Source organism: Rana temporaria, chromosome 5, assembly GCF_905171775.1.
Source record: "Rana temporaria chromosome 5, aRanTem1.1, whole genome shotgun sequence".
Taxonomy (NCBI): Eukaryota; Metazoa; Chordata; class Amphibia; order Anura; family Ranidae; genus Rana; species Rana temporaria.
In genome coordinates this window covers 257,663,117-257,687,191 of record NC_053493.1, presented here as the reverse complement: position 1 = coordinate 257,687,191, position 24,075 = coordinate 257,663,117, and the positions used below count along the sequence as shown (strand labels likewise).

Genomic DNA, 24,075 nt, shown 5'->3' with positions numbered 1-24,075 from the left:
GTTTGACGCCATGCCACGAGCGGGCGCAATTTTTAAGCGTGACATGTTGGGTATCATTTTACTCGGCCTAACATTATCTTTCACAATATATAAAAAAATTGGGCCAAATTTATTGTTGTCTTATTTTTTAGTTAAAAAAAGTGAATGTTTTTAAAAAAAAGTGCGCTTGTAAGACCGCTGCGCAAATACGGCGTGACAAAAAGTATTGCAATGACCACTATTTTATTCTCTAGAGTGTTGGAAAAAATATATATATAATGTTTGGGGGTTTTAAGTAATTTTCTAGCAGAAAAAAGTTTTAGTCTTGCAAACACCAAATCTGAAAAACACCTAAGGTCTGGAAGTGGTTAAAAGCCCAGTCATGTGAGGATTGAAGCCAAGTTTCAGCAATACCGATTACATCATAGCTCTCCTCATGCACCAGAGCTTCCAACTCACCTGTTTTGCTTGGCAGACTTCTGGCACTGGTGAACAAACAATTAAATGTATTGTTACATTTTTGCAACATGGGAACTTTCTTGTCACCTGCCATAGCCCTCCCCCATCTATCCCCATTCCACTCTCCATTAATGTCTGATCCCTAACTGACCTGTGTGCCTGATGTAATTAAACAGTGTAAGATATTTTTTTTTTTTTATTTGTAATAAAATAAATAAAATACAATTTAAAAGAAATTTAAACTACCCCACTCCTTTGTGCTTACGCATATGTAAACGGCAACAAACCTGCATTTCGTTTTGAGCTGGGGTCAGAGACAGGGGTGGGGTCAAGGGCATGGTTGAAGAGGGCCCCGTTAGGTAGGTTGTATGGGGCCCCATCATTTCTAACAGCGGCCCTGTACACACGGGCTAAATTTCAGGAGACATCGACCAGTTCAATAAAAAAATACTGACATTCGGCCTGTGTGTATATTAGCCGGTCGGATAGAAGCCGACAAGCATGCTGGAAGACCAGCAGCTGACCGCCTCCCGATCAATGCTCTCAGCCAATGGGGGGAGATTGCTGTACTAAAGTTGGATAATTAGTACAGCGGCTCTGACCCAAGCAGTCAATTTTTTGGGTTCAACCCAAAAAACAATTAGTGTGTACTAGGCTTAAGGGTCAGAAGTAGTATTGCACATTTCTGCAAATGAACAATTCCATGATTGCACCTTGTACATTTAAATTCATTCACACCTACCTATAAACATTAAACATTTCCTGTATTAATTTGGCCTATTTTATTATGAAAAAAGGATCTTTCTGCATTGCATATGAACTGCAATCCTAATATCAAACTTCAGTACCGTATATATTTCTAGGCTCAGATGCTCAGTACATGTTTTTTTAGGTTAGCTTGCATCAAAAGATATCATTTTCAAAGTCATTGGTCTGGTCACTAGGTTTGTTGTAGGTGTTGTCAGATTCCACAGCACCTATTTCATCAGGCTCTTCAGCTGGAATTATGAGACTCCCTGTTGGTTCACTCATTAAATTTTCCAGTGCAGCAGAATCTAAGGTTTCAGTTGGAGTTGTTTCTTCACCTTCTTGTCCATCATCAGGAGTGAAAGCCCCCATTCTAAATTGAGACTGACTAGGCAATGCAGTCATTGGCCTTTCACGCAACCTTTTCTTTAGTTCCTCTTCCTTTGTCTGTAATAGTCAAGCATTGCAACTGGTATTAGTGAAACAATTCACAATTCAAAGCAACATTATTGACTCTGTTAGACCTGCATGGTGCATTTAGTTTATGTTTCAGTCACTTAAGTGTAAACTGTTTGCCAGAGTTTTGATCTCAATAGCAAATAGAAAATCAATTCATACTAGAAATATGCTCATCTTTTCAAACACTATAAATAGGGTTAAGATTCCACTTCAGCTTGCTACCACCATGGGTTGGAGGCAAATCTTGTGGGTTTAAAGGGGCGTTCCACCCACAATTTCACTTTTTAAATATAAATACCCCTGTAATACACAAGCTTAATGTAGTCTAGTAAAGTTAGTCTGTAAACTAAGGTCCGTTTTGTTAGGTTATTAGAGCATTTAGTTAGTTTATAATCTAGAAATAGACCGTGGCCATCTTAAGTGTGGGCATCATGAAGCCAGACTGTATGACTTCCTGGATTTCAGCCTTGCAGATCTCGCACATGCTCAGTGCTGCACAAGCGATGTAATAAGTTTCAGTCAGGTTTATTTGCAAGGACTACTGGGATACATGATGCCTATCCCAGAAACCCTTGTGAATAGCCTTGTGACTTAATAGCCTAGGCTAATAAGGAGGAGGAAGTAATGAAGGACTACAAAATAAAGGTATTTACAAGCAACAAAATAAATAAAAATTGTCCATTCTGAACACTATGAGATTAGGGCATGCAGCACAGACAAACATAAAAAAATTGGTGGAACTCCACTTTAAGATTCACAGTCATAGCAAATTGATGTGCAGATTCACCTTAGAGAATTAAAAAAAAATCATAACACACTGGCCAGCCAGCTTATAAGGGTCAATGGTTTTTGGATAAGACAGCCACCTCATTATAAAAACAGGGGGGCACAGGGTAGCCATTTTGTCAGTGTATTGGAAGCTGCTAAACGGAAAGAATAAGAAGTGCCGAAAAATTGCATAGGGAGAGATTAGGGTCAGTTAGAAAACTGTGCTTTAATTCAGTTTGCTACCTAATAGGGCTATCAAGACATTAAAAATGGTTAAATGTGTTCCCTGGGAGTGCTTTCTAACTGTGTGGGGGATGCTGACACTAAAAAGAGAGAGAGAGAGAGAGATCTGTATTCCTTATTAGTAGGAATCACAGATCTCTCTCTCCCTGTCTGACAGAACGACGGTCTGCCTTGTTTACATAGGCAGAGCACTATTCTGTCATTCCCTAGAACAATTGCTGGTGGACGGCGCCAGCCGGACCCGCTGATTGGCCATAGCAGAAGCGGGTCGCCGGCGGCACGTGCCCCCGCCCCAGACCAGGGAGCATAGACAACGTACAGGTATGTTGCTTCATGTAGCCGTGCCGCCCTGCCGCAGGATAAGTGCAGTGGGTGGTCTGGAACTGGTTAAAAGAAAAGAACATTGTGCGCCTTAACAACTTTCCCCCATCCCAAAAGATAAAAGTTAGACGTACATCGGTTAGGCCTATTATCCGAAACAGAAACTGTTCTTCTGCTGGCCAGTTTTACATTACTGTATCCTTTGCAGTATCTTAATTCTTGTAACTTTGTGTCATTTGTCACTAGTACATTTAGGCCTAACCATGCTTTTTACAATTGTCCTTTTTCAGGACAATTTTACACTGCAGTGTCATCTGCGGCCTATTAATTCTTTTAATAAAACACTTGTCTGTACTCGTTTTCTCTAGTAAATGTTAGCCAACTTTCCTCCATTAAAAATGCACTGCTGCTTGCTTAGTGTCTGTATTATATGCAGTCTATTCATTTTAAATGAGAGAATAGGAACAGCCTCAGTAGCTTACTAGTTAATATCTGTCCGTCAAAGCGTGCCTATTACTGTTTAAGTAAAAAGCATATGTCAATGCTAGAACCTTTCTTTTAAATAAAATTACTCAGAATTAGAAAACTGTGCTGCTGGTGTATGTACACCAAGCTAATTGTAAAATAAAACAATTTCACAGCAAAAAGATGCAACATCAGTGTATGCTGTTACTGAGACTGTACCGCTCGAAGGCATCATCCAAGCATGCTATAAAAAGGATTTGGGTTTATTTAACTAGTTGCCTACAGCCCGCCGGATGATGAGGCTTTCATTCTGGGTGGACGTCATATGACTTCTTCTCCTTCCCAGGCCACTAGGGGGCGCACAATGTCCACCGGGCACCCGCGATTGCCTAGTAACTGAGCAGGACCATGGATTTGTGTGTGTAAACACAAAGATCCACATCCTGTCACACAGATGGTGTGTCCCTTGTACATAGGGACACCTCCCCCAGTCAGTCCCCTCCACCCACATTAGAATCACTCCCTAGGGAACACATTTAACCCCTTGATCGCCCCTAGCATTAACCCCTTCCCTGCCAGTCACATTTACACAATAATCAATGCATTTTTATCGCTGTATTGATGTGAATGGTCCCAAAAATGTGTCAAAAGTGTCCGATATGTCCGCCGCAATATCGTAGTCATGATAAAAATCGCAGATCGCTGCCATTACTAGTAAAAAAATAATAATAAAAATGCTATAAATCTATCCCCTATTTAGTAGACGCTATAACTTTTGCGCAAACCAATCAATATACGCTTATTGTGATTTTTTTTTTAACAAAAATATGTAGAAGAATACGTATCAGCCTAAACTGAGAAAAAAATGGATATTCATTATAGGAAAAGTATTTCTTTTGTTTATAGCGCAAGAAATAAAAACTGCAGAGGTGATCAAATACCACCAAACATTTCATATGGGTACAGTGTTGCATGAATGCGCAATTGTCATTCAAAGTGTGACAGCGCTGAAAGCTAAAAAATGGCTTGGGCAGGAAGGGGGTGAAAGTGTCTGCCTGCTGTATTTTTAACAGTAGGAGTGCCCAGCTTCCCATTTGTTTTTACAGTAGTGTGCATAAAAATGGCTAAAAAGGAGTCTACTACGAGGAGTCCCCTTCTTCCCATAGACGCCAATGGAATTCTTCACAAAGTTTGAGTTTGCAGAGTTTTAAACAGGATTTAAAAAAATAGTCGAAGTCAGGCAGATTTGCCCATCCCAGCCATAAATGTGCTGCATTAAACGCATACTTCATACTGCAAAGGAAGGTAAGGATAGACACAAGGACCTAGACTACTAGTTGACTATTACTGTTGTAGTGTTTATGGATACCTTATTTGTTTGTAAAGATTGGTCAACTGTTTTATGCAGGATATTCTTACCTTTCTTCTTTCTTCAGCAGCCTTCATTTTAGCTTCAATATCTTCTCTAGTTAGACTTGTATTTTTCTTCTTTTTGGTTTTCAGTTTCTCCAACTTTGCAGGAGGTCTCCTTAGAGGCTTCCCGGGTGTTTCCACCTGAAGGCATATAAGTTATAGCCTTGTTATACAATTTGCATCGGAGAGAATATAGAGATGACCATAAACATCCAAGTGAAATATGTAGTAATACAGAAGCCTCCCCTTCCATTTTGTAGCCCCCAGGTTTTATTGGATTTGGAAACTAATTCAGTTGTTTACATGCTACACCACCAACTGCAGTGCATCTTAGTAGTAATGAACTGTAGGGCGAATCAGTCCTGTAAACAAAGGGGTCTATAATAGATGGTTATATTTAGGGATGTCCCGATACTAGTATCGGTATCGGTACCGATATCAAGCATTTCCCCGAGTACTTATACTCGGGGGAAATGCTCCGATGCCTCAGCCGATACCTGGGCAGGCAGGGGAGTTGCAAGTCTTCTCCCCCCGTGCTGTCTTTCCCCTGTGCTCCGTGCTGTCTTTCCTCCGTGCTGTGCTCTCTTTTCCCCCGTGTTCCGGGCTGTGCTCTCTTTCCCCCGTGTTCCGTGCTGTGCTCTCTTTCCCCCGTGTTCCGTGCTGTGCTCTCTTTGCCCCGTGTTCCGTGCTGTGCTCTCTTTGCCCCGTGTTCCGTGATGTGCTCTCTTTCCCCCCCATGTTCCGTGCTGTGCTATCTTTCCCCCGTGTTTCGTGCTGTCCTCTTTTTCCCCCGTGTTCCGTGCTGTCCTCTTTCCCCCCGTGTTCCGTACTGTCCTCTGTCCCCCGTGTTCCGTGCTGTCCTCTCTTTCCCCCGTGTTCCGCGCTGTCCTCTCTTTCCCCCGTGTTCCGCGCTGTCCTCTCTTTCCCCCGTGTTCCGTGCTGTCCTCTCTTTCCCCCGTGTTCCGTGCTGTCCTCTCTTTCCCCCGTGTTCCGTGCTGTCCTCTCTCCCCCCTCAATTTGACAGGATAGAGAGCGGAGGTAGGAGCCGCTAAAATTGCAATAAATATATATTTTTTTTAAATAAATAAAAATAAAATGTAAATAAAAAAAAAAACACACTGACAATGGACCCCCCCCCCCTAAAAAAAAAAAAACTGTCACATGACATTAAAAAAAAAAGTATCGGTAATCGGTATCGGCGAGTACTTGAAAAAAAAAGTATCGGTACTTGTACTCGGTCTCAAAAAAGTGGTATCAGGACAACCCTAGTTATATTACTACCAAAGGGGTCCAAAAAGGCTCCTGTTTGCATGTAGAAAAGTACATGTGCTCACATACTCACCATGACACTGTATGCTTCCCCATTCCTAACAACCTTGCTCTGACCCTGTATTATTCCTTCAGACATAAGCTCCTCCAGGATATCTGTGGAAGTTTGCCTTTCCTTTGTGTCTGCTTGTCTGTTCAACAGGGACAAATCTATAACAGAAATCCAAAAATAAATGTAATGAAAAAGTCAACATATGTATACCTTAAATTATATACAGTATATATAAAAGATGTGTCCAGAAAGGAATGAGAATATTTCAAGAATTATTTTATTGAAAAGTTTTACAATTGATCATTGTCGTCTTCAAAGTTTTTTTTCCATTCTTCATAGCATCCCTGGAAGTCTTCAAGTGGGCCGGCATTGAGAGCATGTTTAGTGGACGTTATTCACACTACCAAAATGGTGTCCTTTCTAATGTTCAAATCTTGAATCACAATTTCATGAACAATTGACTTGGTAATTCCTGTTTCCTCTGCAATCATTCTTATAGTGAGCTGGAAAAATCACTGGGAGCCTTGTGTACATGGTGCATACTTTAAAGGAAACAATGTTTAGTTGTAAACTTTTTCAATAAAATTAATTATTTTATGGACACACCACGTATAGTGCCTTGAAAAAGTATTCACACCTCTTGGAATTCTCCAAATTTTGTCATGTTACAACCAAAAATGTACATGTATTTTATTGGGATTTTATGTCATAGACCAACACAAAATAGCACATAATTGTGAAGTAGAAGGAAAATGATAAATGGTTTTCAATTTTTTTTCACCACCAAGGCTCTGAGGAAAGGGGTTCGCCTCTGAAACGCGCCAGCCATATCGCCGGTCTGATACCACCTGATCCGTGTTGTCACCGTGTTCTTCTGGCGATGCTGTGTACCAGTTGTATTGTCTGTCAAGCGCTGTTTACAACTCATTTTGTGAGTATAACCATTGTTTTAATATATGAAATAAAACCCTTTTATACAGTAACACACTAGGTCGGTGCGCCCTCCTTTCTCTTCTCTTTTTTAGCCTTATGAATTCCCATGATTCTGAGGAGGGCTGCAAGACCGTTGAATATACCCTGTAATTGGACCACGTTACCCTATAGCAGGAAATAACAGAGCGCAGGAGAATTTTTTGTCTGCTATCATTAATGACTGTCATGTTTAACTTTTTTTAGAAAATATGGTTTTCCAATCTTTTGCATTATTTGTTTGATCTCAGTGCTACTAATCTCCTCCAGCCTTTTTGCAGCCACTTTTCTATATGTATGCCTCTTTTAAGCTTTGGTCAGATATGGGGAAGGCATAGAATCCCAGCAAGAGGATCATCAAGAGAGTTGACACTAAGGCATCGTACACACGACTGAGAAACTCGATGGGCGAAACACATCGTTTTCCTCGTCGAGTTCCTTGTCAGGCTGTCGAGAAACTCGACAAGCCAATTTTCTCCATTCCCGTCAAGGAAATAGAGAACATGTTCTCTTTTTGGCTCGTCGAGTTTCTCGACAGTTTCCTCGTCGAAAATGTACACACGACCGGTTTCCTCGGCAAAAAAATATCTCCCAGCAAGTTTTTTGCTGGTTTTTGCCGAGAAACTCGGTCGTGTGTACGAGGCCTCAGGCCCTGTACACACGGGCAAGAATCTTGTCAGGAAAAAAACGTATTTTTCCCTGACGAGATTCTTGGCAAGAATCTCTTGATGCCCGAGTGTACACACTGACCTTTCAAAAGAACCGCGGTTCTCTTGAAAGGAAAGAACGCGGTGACGTCATCGCGTACGACGAGCATGCGCTTGTCACATTCGATGCCGTTGCCACCATCTTGCTTCACCCTACCTATGCCGTGGAAGCTACCGCGCATGCGTCAAAGTCATTTCGAGCATGCGCGGGTTTCCACGGCGACAGGTAAGTATACGCACTCTCAGGTTTCTCGTCGGGAAATAGGCTGACAAGAATCTCTAAGGCCCCGTACACACGACCGGATCGATCCGCTGAAACTGGTCCGCCGGACCAGTTCCAGCGGACAGATCCGGTCGTGTGTAGGCCCGAGCGGACAATTGTCCCGCAGATCGGACAGTTTCCAGCGGATAAAAATTTCTTAGCATGCTAAGAAATCTGTCCGCTGGAAACCTGTCCGTTGGACGTATTCGGTCGTCTGTACAGACTCACCGGACACGTCCGACCGACCGCCATCCCTTGCATGCGTCGTACTGATTTGACGCATGCGTGAAAGCTTTGAACTTCCAGGGCCACCCATGTCGCCGCGTCATCGGCGCGGCCACGCCCCGCGTATTGTTTACGCGCGGATTTCTGTCTGATGGTGTGTACAACCATCAGACAGAAATCCGGCAGCGGTCGCAGCGGATCTATCCGCTGAAAACGGTCACAGAAAAAAGAGAGCAGGTTCTCTTTTTTTCCCCGTTTTCAGCGGATCGATCCGTCGTGTGTACGGGGCCTAAGAGAAAAAAGAGAGCAGGTTCTCTTTTTTTTTTCGTCGAGATTCTGGCCAGATTTCCTGATGAGAAACCTGAATGCCTCGTACACACGAACGGTAATCTCGGCAAGAAGCAGTTTTCTTGCTGGTTTTTGCCAAGAAAACCGGTCGTGTGTACGAGGCTTTAGTTGCTGTTCCCTTGCTGGTGAGCCAGATCTTGCATTCTCTTATGCTGTCCTGTTCCTTGTGAGTTATTGACAGCAACATGATCCCTAGTGTGACATTGGCTTTTGTCCGAATAAAACATTTTTGCTTAGTTAAGACAAGAGGGGTACCAACTGGTACAAGATACCAACAAATCATTACATTAGGATGAATCAGCGTAAAATATAGTGATAACACCTAAATTATACTGGGAAAATCTACACATACAAAAATCCATCATGTATTCGTTAAATGTGAAGACTGAAGCCTCGTACACACGATAGGTTAACCAGAGGACAACGGTCTAAAGGACCGTTGTCTTAGGTTAACCTATGAAGCTGACTGATGGTCCGTCACGCCTATACACCATCAGGTAAAAAAACGATCGTGTCAGAACGCGGTGACGTAAAACACAACGACGTGCTGAAAAAAACGAAGTTCAATGCTTCCAAGCATGCGTCGACTTGATTCTGAGCATGCGTGGATTTTTAACCGATGGTTGTGCGTACTAACGATCGGTTTGACCTATCGGTTAGCAATCCATCGGTTAAATTTTAAAGGAAGTTGACATTTTTTTATCCGAAGGTTAAATAACCTATGGGGCCCACACACGATCGGTTTGGACAGATGAAAACGGTCCTTCAGACCGTTGTCCTCTGGTTAACCTATCGTGTGTACGAGGCCTGAGATGGCTCTTATAAGACAATCGCAATCTACAGATCTGCTTTTAAGGAGAAAACAATGATCTTTTCGGTATGTAAACCTGTTTAGTCACTTTTAAAAACACCCTTTTGTCTCCAAAGGTTTGAGATCACTTCTATAAAGATAGGGGTTACCTTGCTGCTAGGATACTGCCATTCAAGCTGTGTCTAATTACATAACACAAATAGAAGGAACAGTGAACACTCTCTTGTATGGTTGTCAATCAGGTTTTCACCTGAGCAACCCCATAATGATACAGTTAAAAAACATTCCATTAGCAACAGAGTACTTAAACTTCTGCAAAATGTTGTGCCTGTAACATTATTATCAATCAATTATGCTTTGTAGTAAATATTTATAATCTATTAAAACATGAAAATATAATTCCTTATCTTATAAATAAAAGAAGGGGGAGATCACACAAAATTTAAAGCAGTGGGGTTGCTTTATGAACAAAGTTGAAAGAAAGTTGGAAGTTTCGGCTTTAGAAATCAGTTAGGCTGGCCATAGGCGGTGCAAATTTCTTTCCTGCAGCCACGGGTTGCAGGAAAGAAATTTGCACGATTACCCCATCAACACAGACAGTGCTGACAGGGTAATCCCTCCTGCCGGGCCATTATCGTCTTCTGGTGGGGAAGGGTGGGTGCCGGTGATCTGACAATATGGTTCCAGCTATCGAGATGGTTCCTGTAAGGACTGCGCAGGCGCAATCCTTGCCGACGAAAATCACCGAACCTCCACGGGGATGTTAAGGAATTAGCCTGGATGCCGGCTGAAGTTCGGAGACTTCCGTCGGCAAGGATTGCGCCTGCGCAGTCCTTACAGGAACCATCTTGATAGAGGAACAATACCGACAAGTCACCGGCATAGGAAGCCACCCCCGCCGGGTGAAGACAGTGATTATGTGCTAGTGGCTATAGCAGCCTCTTGCGATTATCGGAAAGCGAATCTGGCAGGCTGGTTGTACCCAAGTTGATTGATCCATTAACTTGGTACATCCAGCATGCCCATTAATGGTTCGAATCTTGGCCAGTTCCTGCTAAACAGGTCGAGATTCGAACCATGTATGGCCGGCCTAATGTACCTTAGAAAATGAAAATGTATTTCATTGCTTGTTAACCTCCCTGGCGGTATGATTATGTCAGATTTTAGGTGCTGAAAGAGGTACTTATTTTTCATGGAAATTTGGCGTTTTACATTGTAGGCCTGTAATTCTTAGGAAAAACTCACTTAAATCTGTCCAAACAAGAGTCTAGTAGATAAAGTATGATAAAGTTTGAAACACAAAATCATAAATTATAATATAATAAATAACTATAAATAATTACAACAAATAATAATAATATAATAATAATTATTCAATAATTTAATCAAATCAAAAACACTGTCGCTGTCATTACTTTTAGTGTTTGATGACAAATGTCCCCACAAATCGCTATCGCTCAATTCTGCAAGTGATTCTAATTTATTATCGCTGTTTTCTAGCTGCTCTAAAATCATTTTTGACATAAAGGGACACTTTTTGGTTGCTATGGACAATCTACAGTTTCCAGGCAGAAAAAAACAGTTTTTATAATATAAAAGTGCATGCAGGACACTGGACACAGGACACTAGGGACAAGGGGGGGGGGTGTAATTATTTTATACAGTACTGTAATCTGTAAAATTACAGTACACTGTATGTGTATTGTGTTTTACTTTTTTTTATTTGGTGCCGATCTCCGCCCCCGTGCGTCGTAACATCACAGGGAACGGAGCTCTGTGGCACACGGGCACTGTGTGAATCGAAAGCGAGGAGACAGCTCGCTAACACAGCGGGGAAACATCGCAGGATCCAGGGACAAGGTAAGTAACCCCCTGCCTGGATACTGCGATGCAATCCCGAGTCTGGCTCGGGGGTTACCGCTTTTGGTGCTGAAATTTCACACCGACTCGGGTTAATGGGCAAAATCTCCACTTGTAATCTGTGATAAATCAACCCTGTTACCTACTGTAGGATTTCAGTACATGTACTATGGTTTGTTTGTTTATACATACAGGCACGCAGTGAATGTGAAATTCACCAAACATTTACTGCAGGTGAACCCTTGCAGTGCCCCCTGTATAATTGAGAAGGGACGCAGAAGAGGCTGTATTACTTACCTGACTCCGGGCTCCAGTAGACCCGCTGCCTCCATTATGTTTACCCCCCACCACCTACAATACGAGGTTAATAGCTCTGCATTGTACATGATGATACACAGACCAGAGCATCAGAGTTGAGTTTTCATCACCCCAGTTACCTACTGAAAGATTTCAGTGAATACATTTGCCATAGCTTGTTCACATCTGGACATATTTATAATGCAGTGAATGTGACATTCGCCAAATATTCACTGCAGGTGAACCAATCATCTTATTTTAAAACAGGAAGATACACCTGCAGAGAATGTTTGGCGAATATCACATTCACTGCTTTAGAAATATACTCCAAAATTTGACACTAAGACCCCTTTCATACTGAGGAGTTTTTCAGGCGGTACAGCTCTAAAAATAGCGCCTAAATACCGCCTGAAAAACTCCTGCCCAGCCTTCTCAGCCGAGGGCTTTCACACTGAGGCGATGCGCTGGCAGGAGAGAAAAAAATCTCCTGCAAGCAGCATCTTTGGATCGGTGAGAGGAGCGGTATGCATACCCTCCTTCTCATTTAAAACAATGGGAAACTGCGGTAATACCGCCTGCAATGCGCCTCTGCAGAGGCGCATTGCGGGCGGTATTAACCCTTTATCGGCCACTAGCGGGGGTTAATACTGTACCACTAGCGGCCGAATCCCGCGCCAATTCCAACGGTATAGCGCCGCTATTTTTAGTGGCGCTATACCGCCACCGTGCCTCCCGCCCCAGTGTGAAAGGGGCCTAAGTAACCTGAATGTATTAAAGCGGATGTCCCCTGAAAAAAAAAAAATATTAAAAGCCAGCAGCTACAAATACCGCAGCTGTTGACTTCTAATATTAGGATACTTACCTGTCCTGGAGTCCAGCAGCAGAGGATGAGCAATCTCTCTTCACTCTGCTCCCCTCCCCGCCAGGAACCAGGAAGTGAAGTGCTCCGGCTTCACTGCCCGGTTCCCTACGGCGCATGCGCGAGTCGCGCTACGCCTGCCGATTGGCTCCCGCTGTGTGCTGGGAGCCGAGTGTTCCCAGAACACAACGGGGGGGGGGGGGATTGACGTCATGCCCGCAGGTATCTACACCCCCCTCCCTCCTGAAAGGTGTCAAATGTGACACCGGAGGGGGGAGGGTTCCGATCAGCGGGAGTTCCACTTAAGGGTGGCGCTCCACTTTAAGCAAAAGCCAGCATTATATCAAAATTGTATCTGCTGCTCCCTTTTCCTATTGCTCTTCGGTTTCCTTCTATTAATTATTCTTACACTGCACACTTTATAATATAGAAATATACTGTAGCTCAGTAAATGGATGAAGGCAATTTCACACAATTACTTTTCTATTTTTATACTAATGTATGTTGTGCAGCTATAGTCTGAAAAGACCCTGTCGAGCTTTTGACTTGATGGAAAATGTCAAAGAAACTAAAGAAAATGTGAAGGGTATGTGTGCTTATAGATGTTCTTTGACTAAGAGCTGAGCTGTGGAGTGTTCTGCTGCAGTTAAAGAGAACCTATCACTGTTCAAATAAGTAGTTGTTGGCCGTTAATCAGGCCTGCAAAATTACATATCTCCTAGAAAATGGTAACAATGTAATAGGGCCTATGTGCTGCTTGCAGAATATTTTCTGTCATGCCTTACCCCAATCTGTCCGGTTATCGCCTACTCTATTGGCTTTTAGACAATCCCTGAAAACTCTTCTCATCACAGAAGCCTATCCTACACACCTATGCACACCTAACACCTGTGTTTTCATTTTCTCCATCACCTCATCCTCCACAGTTATTACCTTTTGTTCCACTTATAGGGGTTGTAAAGGTTTGTTTTTTATTTTCTAAATAGGTTCCTTTAAGCTAGTGAAGTGAATTCTAAATCCAACCTTTGAGGTTGCACATTTATTGCAGCAAGACTTGACCACTTGAGACCCGCACTATTGACAAAAGACGTCAACAGCGCGGCTCTCAGGTGCCAAGTGGACGTCTTTTAAAGTGCATTACCCTTGCGCACCTCTGGGGAGCGCGCAGCGGGTAAACACTGTCCCGGCGCATTGCTGGGAAGCCGATGCGTGAACCTGGCGGCCGCGATGTCCGCCGGGTACACGCGATCGTCGGTAACACAGCAGGGACGTGGAGCTCTGTGTGTAAACACAGAGCTCCACATGCTGTCAGAGGAGACCGATCTGTGTCCCTTGTACATAGGGACACAGCATCGGTCACTTCCCCCAGTCACCCCCCTCCCCCCACACAGTTAGAACACACCCAGGATACACATTTAACCCCTTCCTCACCCCCTAGTGTTAACCCCTTCCCTGCCAGTCACATTTATACAGTAATTAGTGCATTTTTATAGCTGTATAAATGTGAATGGTCCCAAATTTGTGTCAAAAGTGTCCGATACGTCCGCCGCAATATCGCAGTCCCAATAAAAAAAATCGCAGATCGCCGCCAAAAATACGTTGAAAAATACGTATCGGCCTTAACTGAGAAAAAATATATATATTTTTTTTAAAAATTGGGAAATTTATTATAGCAACAAGTAAAAAAAATATCTATTTTTTTAAATTGTTTCTCTTTTTTTGTTTATAGCGCAAAAAATAAAAACCGCAGAGGTGATCAAATACCACCAAAATAAAGCTCTATTTGTGGGGAAAAAAAGGAGGCCAATTTTGTTTGGGAGCCACGTCGCACGACCGCGCAAATGTCAGTTAAAGTGACGCAGTGCCGGAAGCTGAAATTTCGCCTGGGAACGAAGGGGGTTTATGTGCCCAGTAAGCAAGTGGTTAATAAGAATATTGATATTATCTTGGCGCAGGTAACACACGACTTTTTCTAAATCCTTTAAGCTAGTGCATTGTTGGTTTACTTACCTTTTCCTTCCATTTCCCTTCTAAATGTTTTTTTTCTTTGTTTTCTGTGTCTGAATTTCTCACTTCCTGTTCCTCCTCAGTAAGGTGTTCAGTAAGCTGTTCTGACTGACTTTCCACCACTCGGATGATGGTGGAAAGCTTACTGAGGAGAAACAGGAAGTGAGAAATTCAGACAAAGAAAAAAACATTTAGAAGGGAAATCTAAAAAAAGAAAAGGAAAGTGAACCAACAATGCACTCGCTTAAAGGAACCTATTTAGAAAATAAAAAACAAACCTTTACAGCTCCTTTAACCCTCCCTTCTAGATTGTAAGCTCTAATGAGCAGGGCCCTCGGATTCCTCCTGTATTGATCTGTTATGTAACTGCACTGTCTTGCCCCAATGTTGTAAAGCGCTGCGTAAACTGTTGGCGCTATATAAATCCTGAATAATAATAATAATAGCTAACTTCCGCTTGCACTTCATGTTTGCCGCCCAGTTGTCAAGCGGATCCAATGACTTCTGTATTTTCCTAGTCACTCATCTGGAATGCAGCTCACATGTTCAATATAAGTGGCTCTGCATTGCTTGTTCTGGGTCTGTGGTTCATTAAAGCAGGAGAAAGCCAGACTACTATGCATGTTTGAAGGCAGTCAGCAATACACACACTAGTAGCGATAAAAAAGTTCCTATATACAGTATACCTGTAGAAACTCTAAATTACTTCTGCTGGGGCTTAATGCCAGTTGTTTTTAAAGTGTCACTAAAGCCACATCATAAAAAAACTTTCAATAAATGCTGTTCATACTCACTCATTCACTATGGGATTCGTTTTCTGTATTCTGCAAAAAAAACTGGTTGATCCTGCTGCTTTCTATCTCCACCTTCTGTTCATGTCCCCGGTTCAGATAGGGATTTTGCAGCTTTGGTGGCAATTATACACACGCTCAGTTTTCAGTGAATTTCTATACTGAACAATTCCTCCCTATCACATCTGAGCAGCCCATGTAACTATAGAGTCTCACAAGTGGGCGTATACATGACAACCCACTCCCTCCCTCCTCCTTCCCTCCTCCTCCACACCCACTAACCAGCTAAACACAATTGGGGTGGGCTATTACATGTACATTAATGGAGGCTTCACCTCCCTGTTATTTTAGACACAGGCCCGAGAGGCATGACAGCCTGTGACTAGCAGAAATGTGCCCACACCCAGTTATTGCCCAAAAAAATAAAAAATAAAGATTTGATTTCAAATATATATTTGTATGCCAATTTAAAACAGCTTATTGATATTAATTATTTATTTTTACTCTGTATTTCAAAGGCTGTTTATTTTTTTGAACAGCAGAGGATTAGAAGCTCCTCCTGCATATGTTCCTATGCATACAGGGTAGGAAAGATTTTATTTATTAGGAAAGAGGTACTTAGATGTTTTTTTTGTAATTAACATAATTACATTGCCATAATGCATATGCAGAAATAGCAGAGACTTTGGGGGTTATTTACTAAAGGCAAATCCATTGTGCACTGCAAGTGCACTTAGAAGTGCAGTCGCTGTAGATCTGAGGGGGACATGCAAGGAAAATAAGAATTAGCATTTTAGCCTGCATATGATTGGATGATAAAATCAGAGCTTCCCCTAATTTCAGATCTTCCCCTAAGATCTACAGCGACTGCACTTCCAAGTACACTTGTAGTGCACAGTGGATTTGTCTTTAGTAAATAACGCCCAATGTCAATTAAACAGTGTGAGGTTGATTAACTAAAACTGGAGATTGCAAAATCTGGTGCAGCTCTGCATAGAAACCAACCAGCTTTCAGGTTTTTTTGTGAAAGCTTTACTGAACAAGCTGGAGTTAGAAGCTGATTGGCTACTATGCACAGCTGCACCAGATTCATTAGTGCTCCCGTTTTAGTAAATCTCACCCTGTGTGTTTAGTATCACTTTAATGGTCAAGTAGTCAATGGTCCTTCCTAAGGCTCCATGCACACAGAAGCTGATAAACTGCAGTTTATTGGCGTTTTTTTTTTAAAAAGCTCATAAACTCTATGTTAGCCTATGTGCCCATGCACACCTGGGCGTTTAGTGTTAATGAGCTTTGGAGTTTAATGGCTTTTTTCTGAACGCCCCTGAAATTTGCGTTCAAAGTGCTGTTTTCCGGTGGGAAAAAACGCAAAAAAACGCAAACCGCTGAAAAACGCTCCAAAACGCTGGGGCCAGCGTTTTTTTAGCTTCTTTTTATCCATTGGAAAAAAAAAATACGAAAAAAACGCTACATTGAAAAACGGTAATAAACACTATTGCAAAAACGCAAAAAAAATGTGAAAGGCTCCCTGCAAAGCTACTGGCGTTTTTTTTATAGCTTTTATTAGCTTCTGTGTGCATGGAGCCTAATAGTTTCAAAGCTTGCCCACCCCATCCTGCCTCCTTACAGTCATCCTTTATTATTAACAATGAGGCAGCCCATCATAAAGATGGGCCAATGAAAATGTAGGGGATCAAAAGTAAGTGGGCAAGTTCTGACATTTTACTTTAAACCATAAGTAAAAATAATAAGTGGTTTCTCTTACCATTATTCAAAACATGTGTTCTCCTTGGAGAAGCTACCTCTACTATTCCTGGTAGATGATTGCCTACACCCTCATCTTCATAACCTAAGCCACTATCCATTGTCCCTTTCGACACTGCTGATCCATCTCTGACATTGGTGCCGCCATTGTTTCTTGGAGACTTAAGTTCATCCTACAAATAAAGAGGTAAATATTATATACAGGCAAAGATCATTCTGGACAATAGGTTAATCCATATCTCACGTTGTTTCCTCTGTTACTGACAGAACAACATGCTATATACCGTATATACTCGAGTATAAGCCATCCCGAATATAAGCCGAGGCACCTAATTTTACCACAAAAAACTGGGAAAACGTATTGACTCGAGTATAAGCCTAGGGTGTCCATCTGCATGCCTCACTGTGCATCACTTTGCCTCACTGTGTCCATGTTCATGCCTCACTGTGTCCATGTGCCCATGCCTCACTGTGCCCATGCCCGACAGTGCCCATGGCTGACAGTGCCCATGCCTGACAGTGCCCATGCCTCACTGTGCCCATGCCTCACTGTGCCCATGCCTCACTGTGCCCATGACTAGACTGATGTTTAACATGGGAGTCTATTGAAGGGGTGCCCTGCTTTTAAAAATCAATGCTAAAAATGTTAAAAATCAGTGCTCCCCAGGCTTACGTCCTCCAGAAAACAAACTTTGCACACTTGTAGAGGAGAAATGGAGCTATATGTGTGCCAAGTTCCGGGTCCAGGGGACCTACGACCGGCTGGTATCGGATGCCCAAAATCACCGGAGAAATTACCATTTAACATAGGAGTCTATGGAAGAGGTTCCCGGCTTTGAAAAATCGGTGCTCCCCAGCCCTAGGTCCCCCAGACAACAAACCTTGCACACTTGTAGAGAAAGACGCTACATGTTTGCCAAGTTTGGGGTCCAGGGGACCTACAGCCGGGAGACCAGGCGCAAAAAGGTGACTCGAGTATAAGCAGAGGGGGGACATTTTCAGCACAAAAAAATGTGCTGAAAAACTTGGCTTATACTCGAGTACATACGGTACATAGTATAAAATAATAGATATGTGTAGCCAATATTTATGGTGAACATCTCCAAGGAAAAAAAACATTTAAGCACACAACCATAAACAAAACTGGGTACTGTGATATACCTGCATGCACACAGCAATGACTCCTCCAGAACTCTGTAACCCCTTAAAATTCAGAGTACAAGGTCAAGAAACAACCCCCTTCCCTTCAAAAGCCTTACTATTGGACACTATGGGCCAGATTCACGTAGCTCAGCGGATCTATAGATCCGCTCGATCTACGTGAATTAAGATCCGCTCCCGCAAGTTTAGGAGGCAAGTGGCTAATTCACAAACCACTTACCTCCAAACTTGCGACGGCGGATCCTAAATCCCCCAGCGGAATTCAAATTCCGCGGCTAGGGGAGTGTCATATTTAAATCAGGCGCGTTCCCGCGCCGATTTAAATGCGCAGGCGCCGTCCGCAAAATTTCCCGGCGTGCATTGCTCCCACTGACGTCGCTAGGACGTCAGTGGTTGCGACGCTTACGTAAACGACGTCCGTCCGTATTCGAGAACGACTCACGCAAACAACGTTAAAAAATTCAAATTCGACGCGGGAACGCCGGCTATACTTAACATTGGCTGCGCCTGATAAAAGAAAGGGTAAGTATACGACGGGTACGCCGCTACGGAAACGTCGTAAGAAGACTGCGTCGGGTCCGCGTACGTTCGTGAATTTGCGTATCTCGCTGATTTACATATTATTTCTTGTAAATCAGCGGGAACGCCCCCGGTGCCATTTTTAAATTTAAAAGTAGATCCGACAGTGTAACACAGTGTAACACTGTCAGATCTAGCCCTATCTATGCATATCTGATTCTATGAATCAGGCGCATAGATAGGACCAGTGTAAGTCAGAGATACGATGGTGTATCTGTAGATACACCGTCGTATCTCTTTGTGAATCTGGCCCTAAGCATGTATATCATATTTTAGGACCAAAATGTAGTAATTTGCTTATCAAAGCCCCTTGAGTTTTAGGGGATTGTGGTGCTTGAAAAACATTGATGTTGAGGGTTTACATATTGTCCTATTTGGATAGGTTTTCTTTAATACTAAATCAATAGACCAAGTAACACACATCAATCTTGAGCATTCAAGTGGTTTCAGTAATTAAAGTTGTATGCCCTTTTGTCCTGCAAGTTGGTGGCTGGCTGCTTTTCAAGTGACCATGTGTGGTTACTGTGGGGGCAAGAGGGGAATGGATTTTGTGCTTGCAAAAATAGAATTTAGGGGGTAGATCCACAGAGCGAGTACGCCGGTGTATCTACTGATACAAAACAAGATACGACGGCTTCTGGGTTAGATCCGACAGGTGTACGTCTTCGTACGCCTTCGGATCTAAGATGCAATACTTTGGCGTCCACTAGGTGGCGTTCACGTCGTTTTCCGCGTCGGGTATGCAAATTAGCTATTTCCGACGATCCACGAACGTACGCGCGGCCGTCGCATTCTCTTACGTCGTCTCTAGTCTGCTTTTTCCAGCGTATAGTTAAAGCTTCTTTTTTGCGGCGTACAGTGAGGCCTTGTACTCACGGCAGGACATGTCCGATGAAAACGGTCTGCAGACCGTTTCCATCGGACATGTCTGGCCGGGGACTGCCCGGGGACTTCTGTTCGATGGCTATACACACCATCGAACAGAAGCCCGCGCGTAAACATTACGCGGGGCGTGTCCGCGGTGTCGCTGCGTCGATGACGCGGTGTCGCCGCGACAATGACGCGGCGACGTGGGCGGGCCGCCTTAAATATGCTTCCACGCATGCGTCGAAGTCATTCGACGCATGCGAGGGATGCGGGCGGCAGGACATGTACGGTAGGTCTGTACAGACGACCGTACATGTCCGGGCGGACAGGTTTCCAGCGGACTGTTTTAAAACAAGTCCGGGAAACAGTTGTCCGCTGGAAACCTGTCCGATCCGTCCCAAAATGGTCCGCTCGGGCCAACACACGGCCAAACATGTCTGCTGAAACTGGTCTGCGGACCAGTTTCAGCAGACATGTTTGGTCGTGAGTACGGGGCCTTAGATTTGCCATGTTAAGTATGGCCGTTGTTCCCGCGTGGAAATTTGAATTTTTTTTACGGAAGTCGTCCGTGAATCGGGATGGGCGTAAGTCACGTCTAAGTTTAAAAAATGACGTCCTTGCGACGTAATTTCGCGCAATGCACGGCGGGAAATTTAGGGACGGCGCATGCGCAGTTCATTCGGCGCAGGGGACGCGCTTTATTTAAATGAAACACGCCCCCTAATCGCCGATTTGAATTCCGCGCCGTTACGCCGCTTGAGATACACTACGCCACCATAAATTACGGCGCAAATTCTTTGGGAATTCGAACCAGCAAAAAGTAAGTTACAGCGGCGTAGCGTATCTCACATACGCTGCGCCGATGTATTTGTATGGGGATCTACCCCTAGGTGTTTAGATATATTTGTTAGGAATTTGCTAGAAAGTAATATTTTTTCCATTAATTTAAGAACCCAATCAAGTTATTTTCAATGTTTAAAAAAGAGAAAGATACTACCAAATAGATACTCTTGTGCTGACATGCAATTCTATAACCCATTGTTGAGAGACCTGCGAGGTGTGTTCCTACAGAATTGCACTAAGTTCCATTAATATGGAAAAATAACAGTTATGTGTCTGAAAATCACAACAATTATGGAAAATTACATATATGTTATAGCTATAAATTACATAAGATGACTAAGGGCAAGCTTTCCTGTTTTCTCTGCATGTTAAAGGGATTGTAAAGGTTCGTTTTTTATTTTCTAAATAGGTTCCTTTAAGCTAGTGCATTGTTGGTTCACTTACCTTTTCCTTTGATTTCCCTTCTAAATGTATTTTCTTTGTCTGAATTTCTCACTTCCTGTTCCGCCTCAGTAAGCTTGCCCCCATCATCCGAGCCGTTCTGGCTGGGGGTTAGTCAGCGTGCTCGCCCCCTCCCTTGGGACTACATCCCTGCAGGGAGATGGTGTGAACACAGCATCTTCCGTGACCGTGCTCGCGGGACCCGCGGACCCGATCGCCGCCGGTGTCCCGCGATCGGGTCACAGAGAGGAAGAACGGGGAGAGGTGAGTGCAAACAATCCTTCCCCGTTCTTCCTCGTGTGGCTGTCAGTGATCGTCTGTTCCCTGTGTTAGCGAACGACGATCAGTGACATTATACGCACAGCCACGCCCCCCCCCACAGTAAGAAAACTCCCTTAGAACACACTTAACCCCTACAGCACCCCCTCCTGGTTAACCCCTTCACTGCCAGTGTCATTTTCACAGTATTCAGTGCATTTTTATAGCACTTTTCGCTTTGAAAATGACAATGGTCCCAAAAATGTGTCAAAAGTGTCCGATGTGTCCACCATAATGTCGCAGTCACAAAAAAAATAAAATCGCTTATCGCCGCCATTAGTAGTAAAAAAAATATATCAATAAAAACGCCATAAAAACAGACACATAAAATAAAATAAATAAAAAAGTAAAAAAAATAATAAAAATAACCAGCAAAAATTGGAATTAAGCTAAACAAAAGAAGTATTTTTTCCATGCTTAGGCAGCTCAGACACAGAGTTTTTTGCCAACACTTGACTGACAGCAAAACCAATTTGGCAGAAATCTCTGCGCTTCCTACTGATTTGTAAAAATCGATTTCAGATCAGCGCTAGAAATAGATTATTGGGAAGAAATATATTTATTGCAGTAGTGTACAGATCATTGGCATGACTTTAGAATGCAATTATTGTTTATTAGGCATGTGACTATTAATGATCTATGGAAAGCTGTGGCTAAGCTCCAATAAGGATACACATGGTGAGTGCTGGCATTCTGCATGCCCTGCCTATGGCGAGGTCTCCTATAGGTGTCTATGGATGGGGACAGTACATTCGGAGTAGTACACTGCACATCGCCTGACCTTGGCTGCTGGCTTCACTTTCTCTCCCCAGCCGCTCTTCCTCCCGTCCGTGGGCTGAACGACTCGCACTCTGGAGCTCTGGCATCCCATGGCGATGGATGGCGCTGTTTTGGAATGTGTGTGTGTGTGTGTGTGTGGCGCGCCGGGCTCTGCATTCTTTTATAGCACGGTCCGGTTACTATGGACTCCGCCGTCTCCATGGCAGGTTGCTACAATAAGTGACGTCACACAGCCGTGCTGCGCAGTGTACGTGAATACCCCGGGGCTGCGCTAGAAGGGTGACGGTGACTGCTCCGCTCCAGTGAAAGTACATTATAACTATAGAAGTTATCCGCTACTATCCAGCCTGTTCACTTCACTTAGCAGAGACAGCAGGCGGGATTAGGCAGCGCCAGGCACCCCTCCTCCCCCTTCACTGAGCGGGGCTGAGAGGGCGGGCCGCGGGTGTAAGCAGTGGGCGGGTTTAGGGAGCGGCGCGCAATGACAGCGTACACGCGGAGAGAGTGCTTTGCGGGGGGGATGTGCGAGCCGCACTGGAGTTACAGCTGTCGGATTCCCTTCTCTCCGTGGTCGGGGGCGGCACAGAGTGAAGCCGCCTCCCCTGCTTCCCTTATGTGGACACGGGGGAGGGGACCCGACCAGTCCACTAGTGCTGTGCATGTCCCGATCTGAGGTACATTATGGGACTGTGGGGAGGAGGTCTGTATTGGTACACACAGGAGCGGACCTCATCTGATAGGGGCATGTCATCACCTTGACTGATACCCGGGGCATGACACCAGGCTATACCTGTCATATGGGCTCATTGTACCAAGGGGCACACATCACCCGGGGCACATCTTCTCTGTCATCACTCTTAGGCCCCATACACACGAGAGGATTTTCGAGGATTTTGATCCGATGGAGTGTACTCACCATCGGATCGAAATCCCATCCCGATGACGTGTCGCGCCGTCGCCACGATGATGACGCGGCGACGTGCGCGACGCGGTCATATAAGGAATTCCACGCATGCGTTGAATCATTACGACGCATGCGGGGGATTCATTCGGACGGATTGATCCGGTGAGTCTGTACAGACCAGCGGATCAATCCGTTGGGATGGATTCAAGCGGATAGATTTGAAAGCATGTCTTCAAATTTTTATCCGCTGGAAATCGATCCCAGGGGATAAAAATCCGCGGAAACAGATCCGCTGGATTGTACACACCAGGGGATCTATCCGCTGGAGCCGGTCCGCGGATCCAGCGCGGAAGGAGCCGAGACTGGCCGACTATACCCGAGTGTACTGCGCTCGGTATATGTCGGCGCAGTATTCAAAACTCAGCGCGGGAAAGCGGGTATTGGCGTATACCGCGCACCCACGATTTTGCTCAGGGCAAAAAAGTGCACGGTATACGCCGATAAATACGGTACATCCATATGAACCCATGTTAAATGGACTGTACTGTGTTTCTACAAAACTGAAAATGCACTAAAAAATGCATTGGTGTGAACCAGACCTAAGTGCCCAAAAGGTGTCATTATAGAGTTAATTTTGTTCCGGTGACTTAACAAGCTGGTTCCACCTATGGTATTTGTTCCACTTAACAGCTGATGATCAGCTGTTGCGTTCGGCTATTTCCGTAGCCTGCTACTGCGCATGCCCGGAGTCTGCGCAGTCGGTTGTGTAAGAAGCTCGGCGATGGTCATCTTCTCCTCCTCCCTCCCTGAAGCCTCCCCCGCCCGGGTGCTCGCTGACTGGTGCCCTGGATGGGCCGCTCTATTGTCAGTCAGTGAGCTCCTCCTGCTCCGTCAGCCCCATAGAGCCGCACACAGCCCCCCCCTCTACGATCCGTTTCAAACCCGACGTGCTTATGATGTAAATGTATGATGTAAATGATAATGTAAATGTAAATGATGTAATAAATATACATGTCTGGAGGAAATGTTTACGGTGTGGTGCAGTGAAGCTTTCCGTCCTCCCCTGCTGACTTTTGGTACGCTCCACAAGCCGGGTTTCCTGTCTCA

General features: G+C 44.0%; 1 protein-coding gene across 1 annotated transcript; it reads right to left on the bottom strand.

Annotated features, from left to right (window-relative positions):
- Positions 1 to 1,219: 1,219 nt before the first annotated feature.
- On the bottom strand, positions 1,220 to 22,208 carry STMND1 (stathmin domain containing 1). The gene is made up of 5 exons (XM_040353762.1): positions 22,066 to 22,208; positions 17,077 to 17,248; positions 6,197 to 6,333; positions 4,861 to 4,995; positions 1,220 to 1,632 (listed from the first exon to the last, which is right to left on the bottom strand). Exons 1-5 carry the CDS (start codon positions 22,153 to 22,155, stop codon positions 1,342 to 1,344), a joined length of 825 nt encoding a protein of 274 aa, XP_040209696.1. The 5' UTR covers positions 22,156 to 22,208; the 3' UTR covers positions 1,220 to 1,341.
- Between the last annotated feature and the right edge of the window lie 1,867 nt (positions 22,209 to 24,075).

Coding starts and splice junctions, on each gene's coding strand:
- STMND1 (XM_040353762.1), bottom strand. CDS start 22,155: ATGGGATGCCAGAGCTCCAGAGTGCGAGTCGTTCAGCCCACGGACGGG. Junction 17,249..22,065: donor AAGTGAAGCCAGCAGCCAAG/GTCAGGCGATGT, acceptor CTTTATTTGTAG/GATGAACTTAAGTCTCCAAG. Junction 6,334..17,076: donor AACACATGTTTTGAATAATG/GTAAGAGAAACC, acceptor TTTCTGTTATAG/ATTTGTCCCTGTTGAACAGA.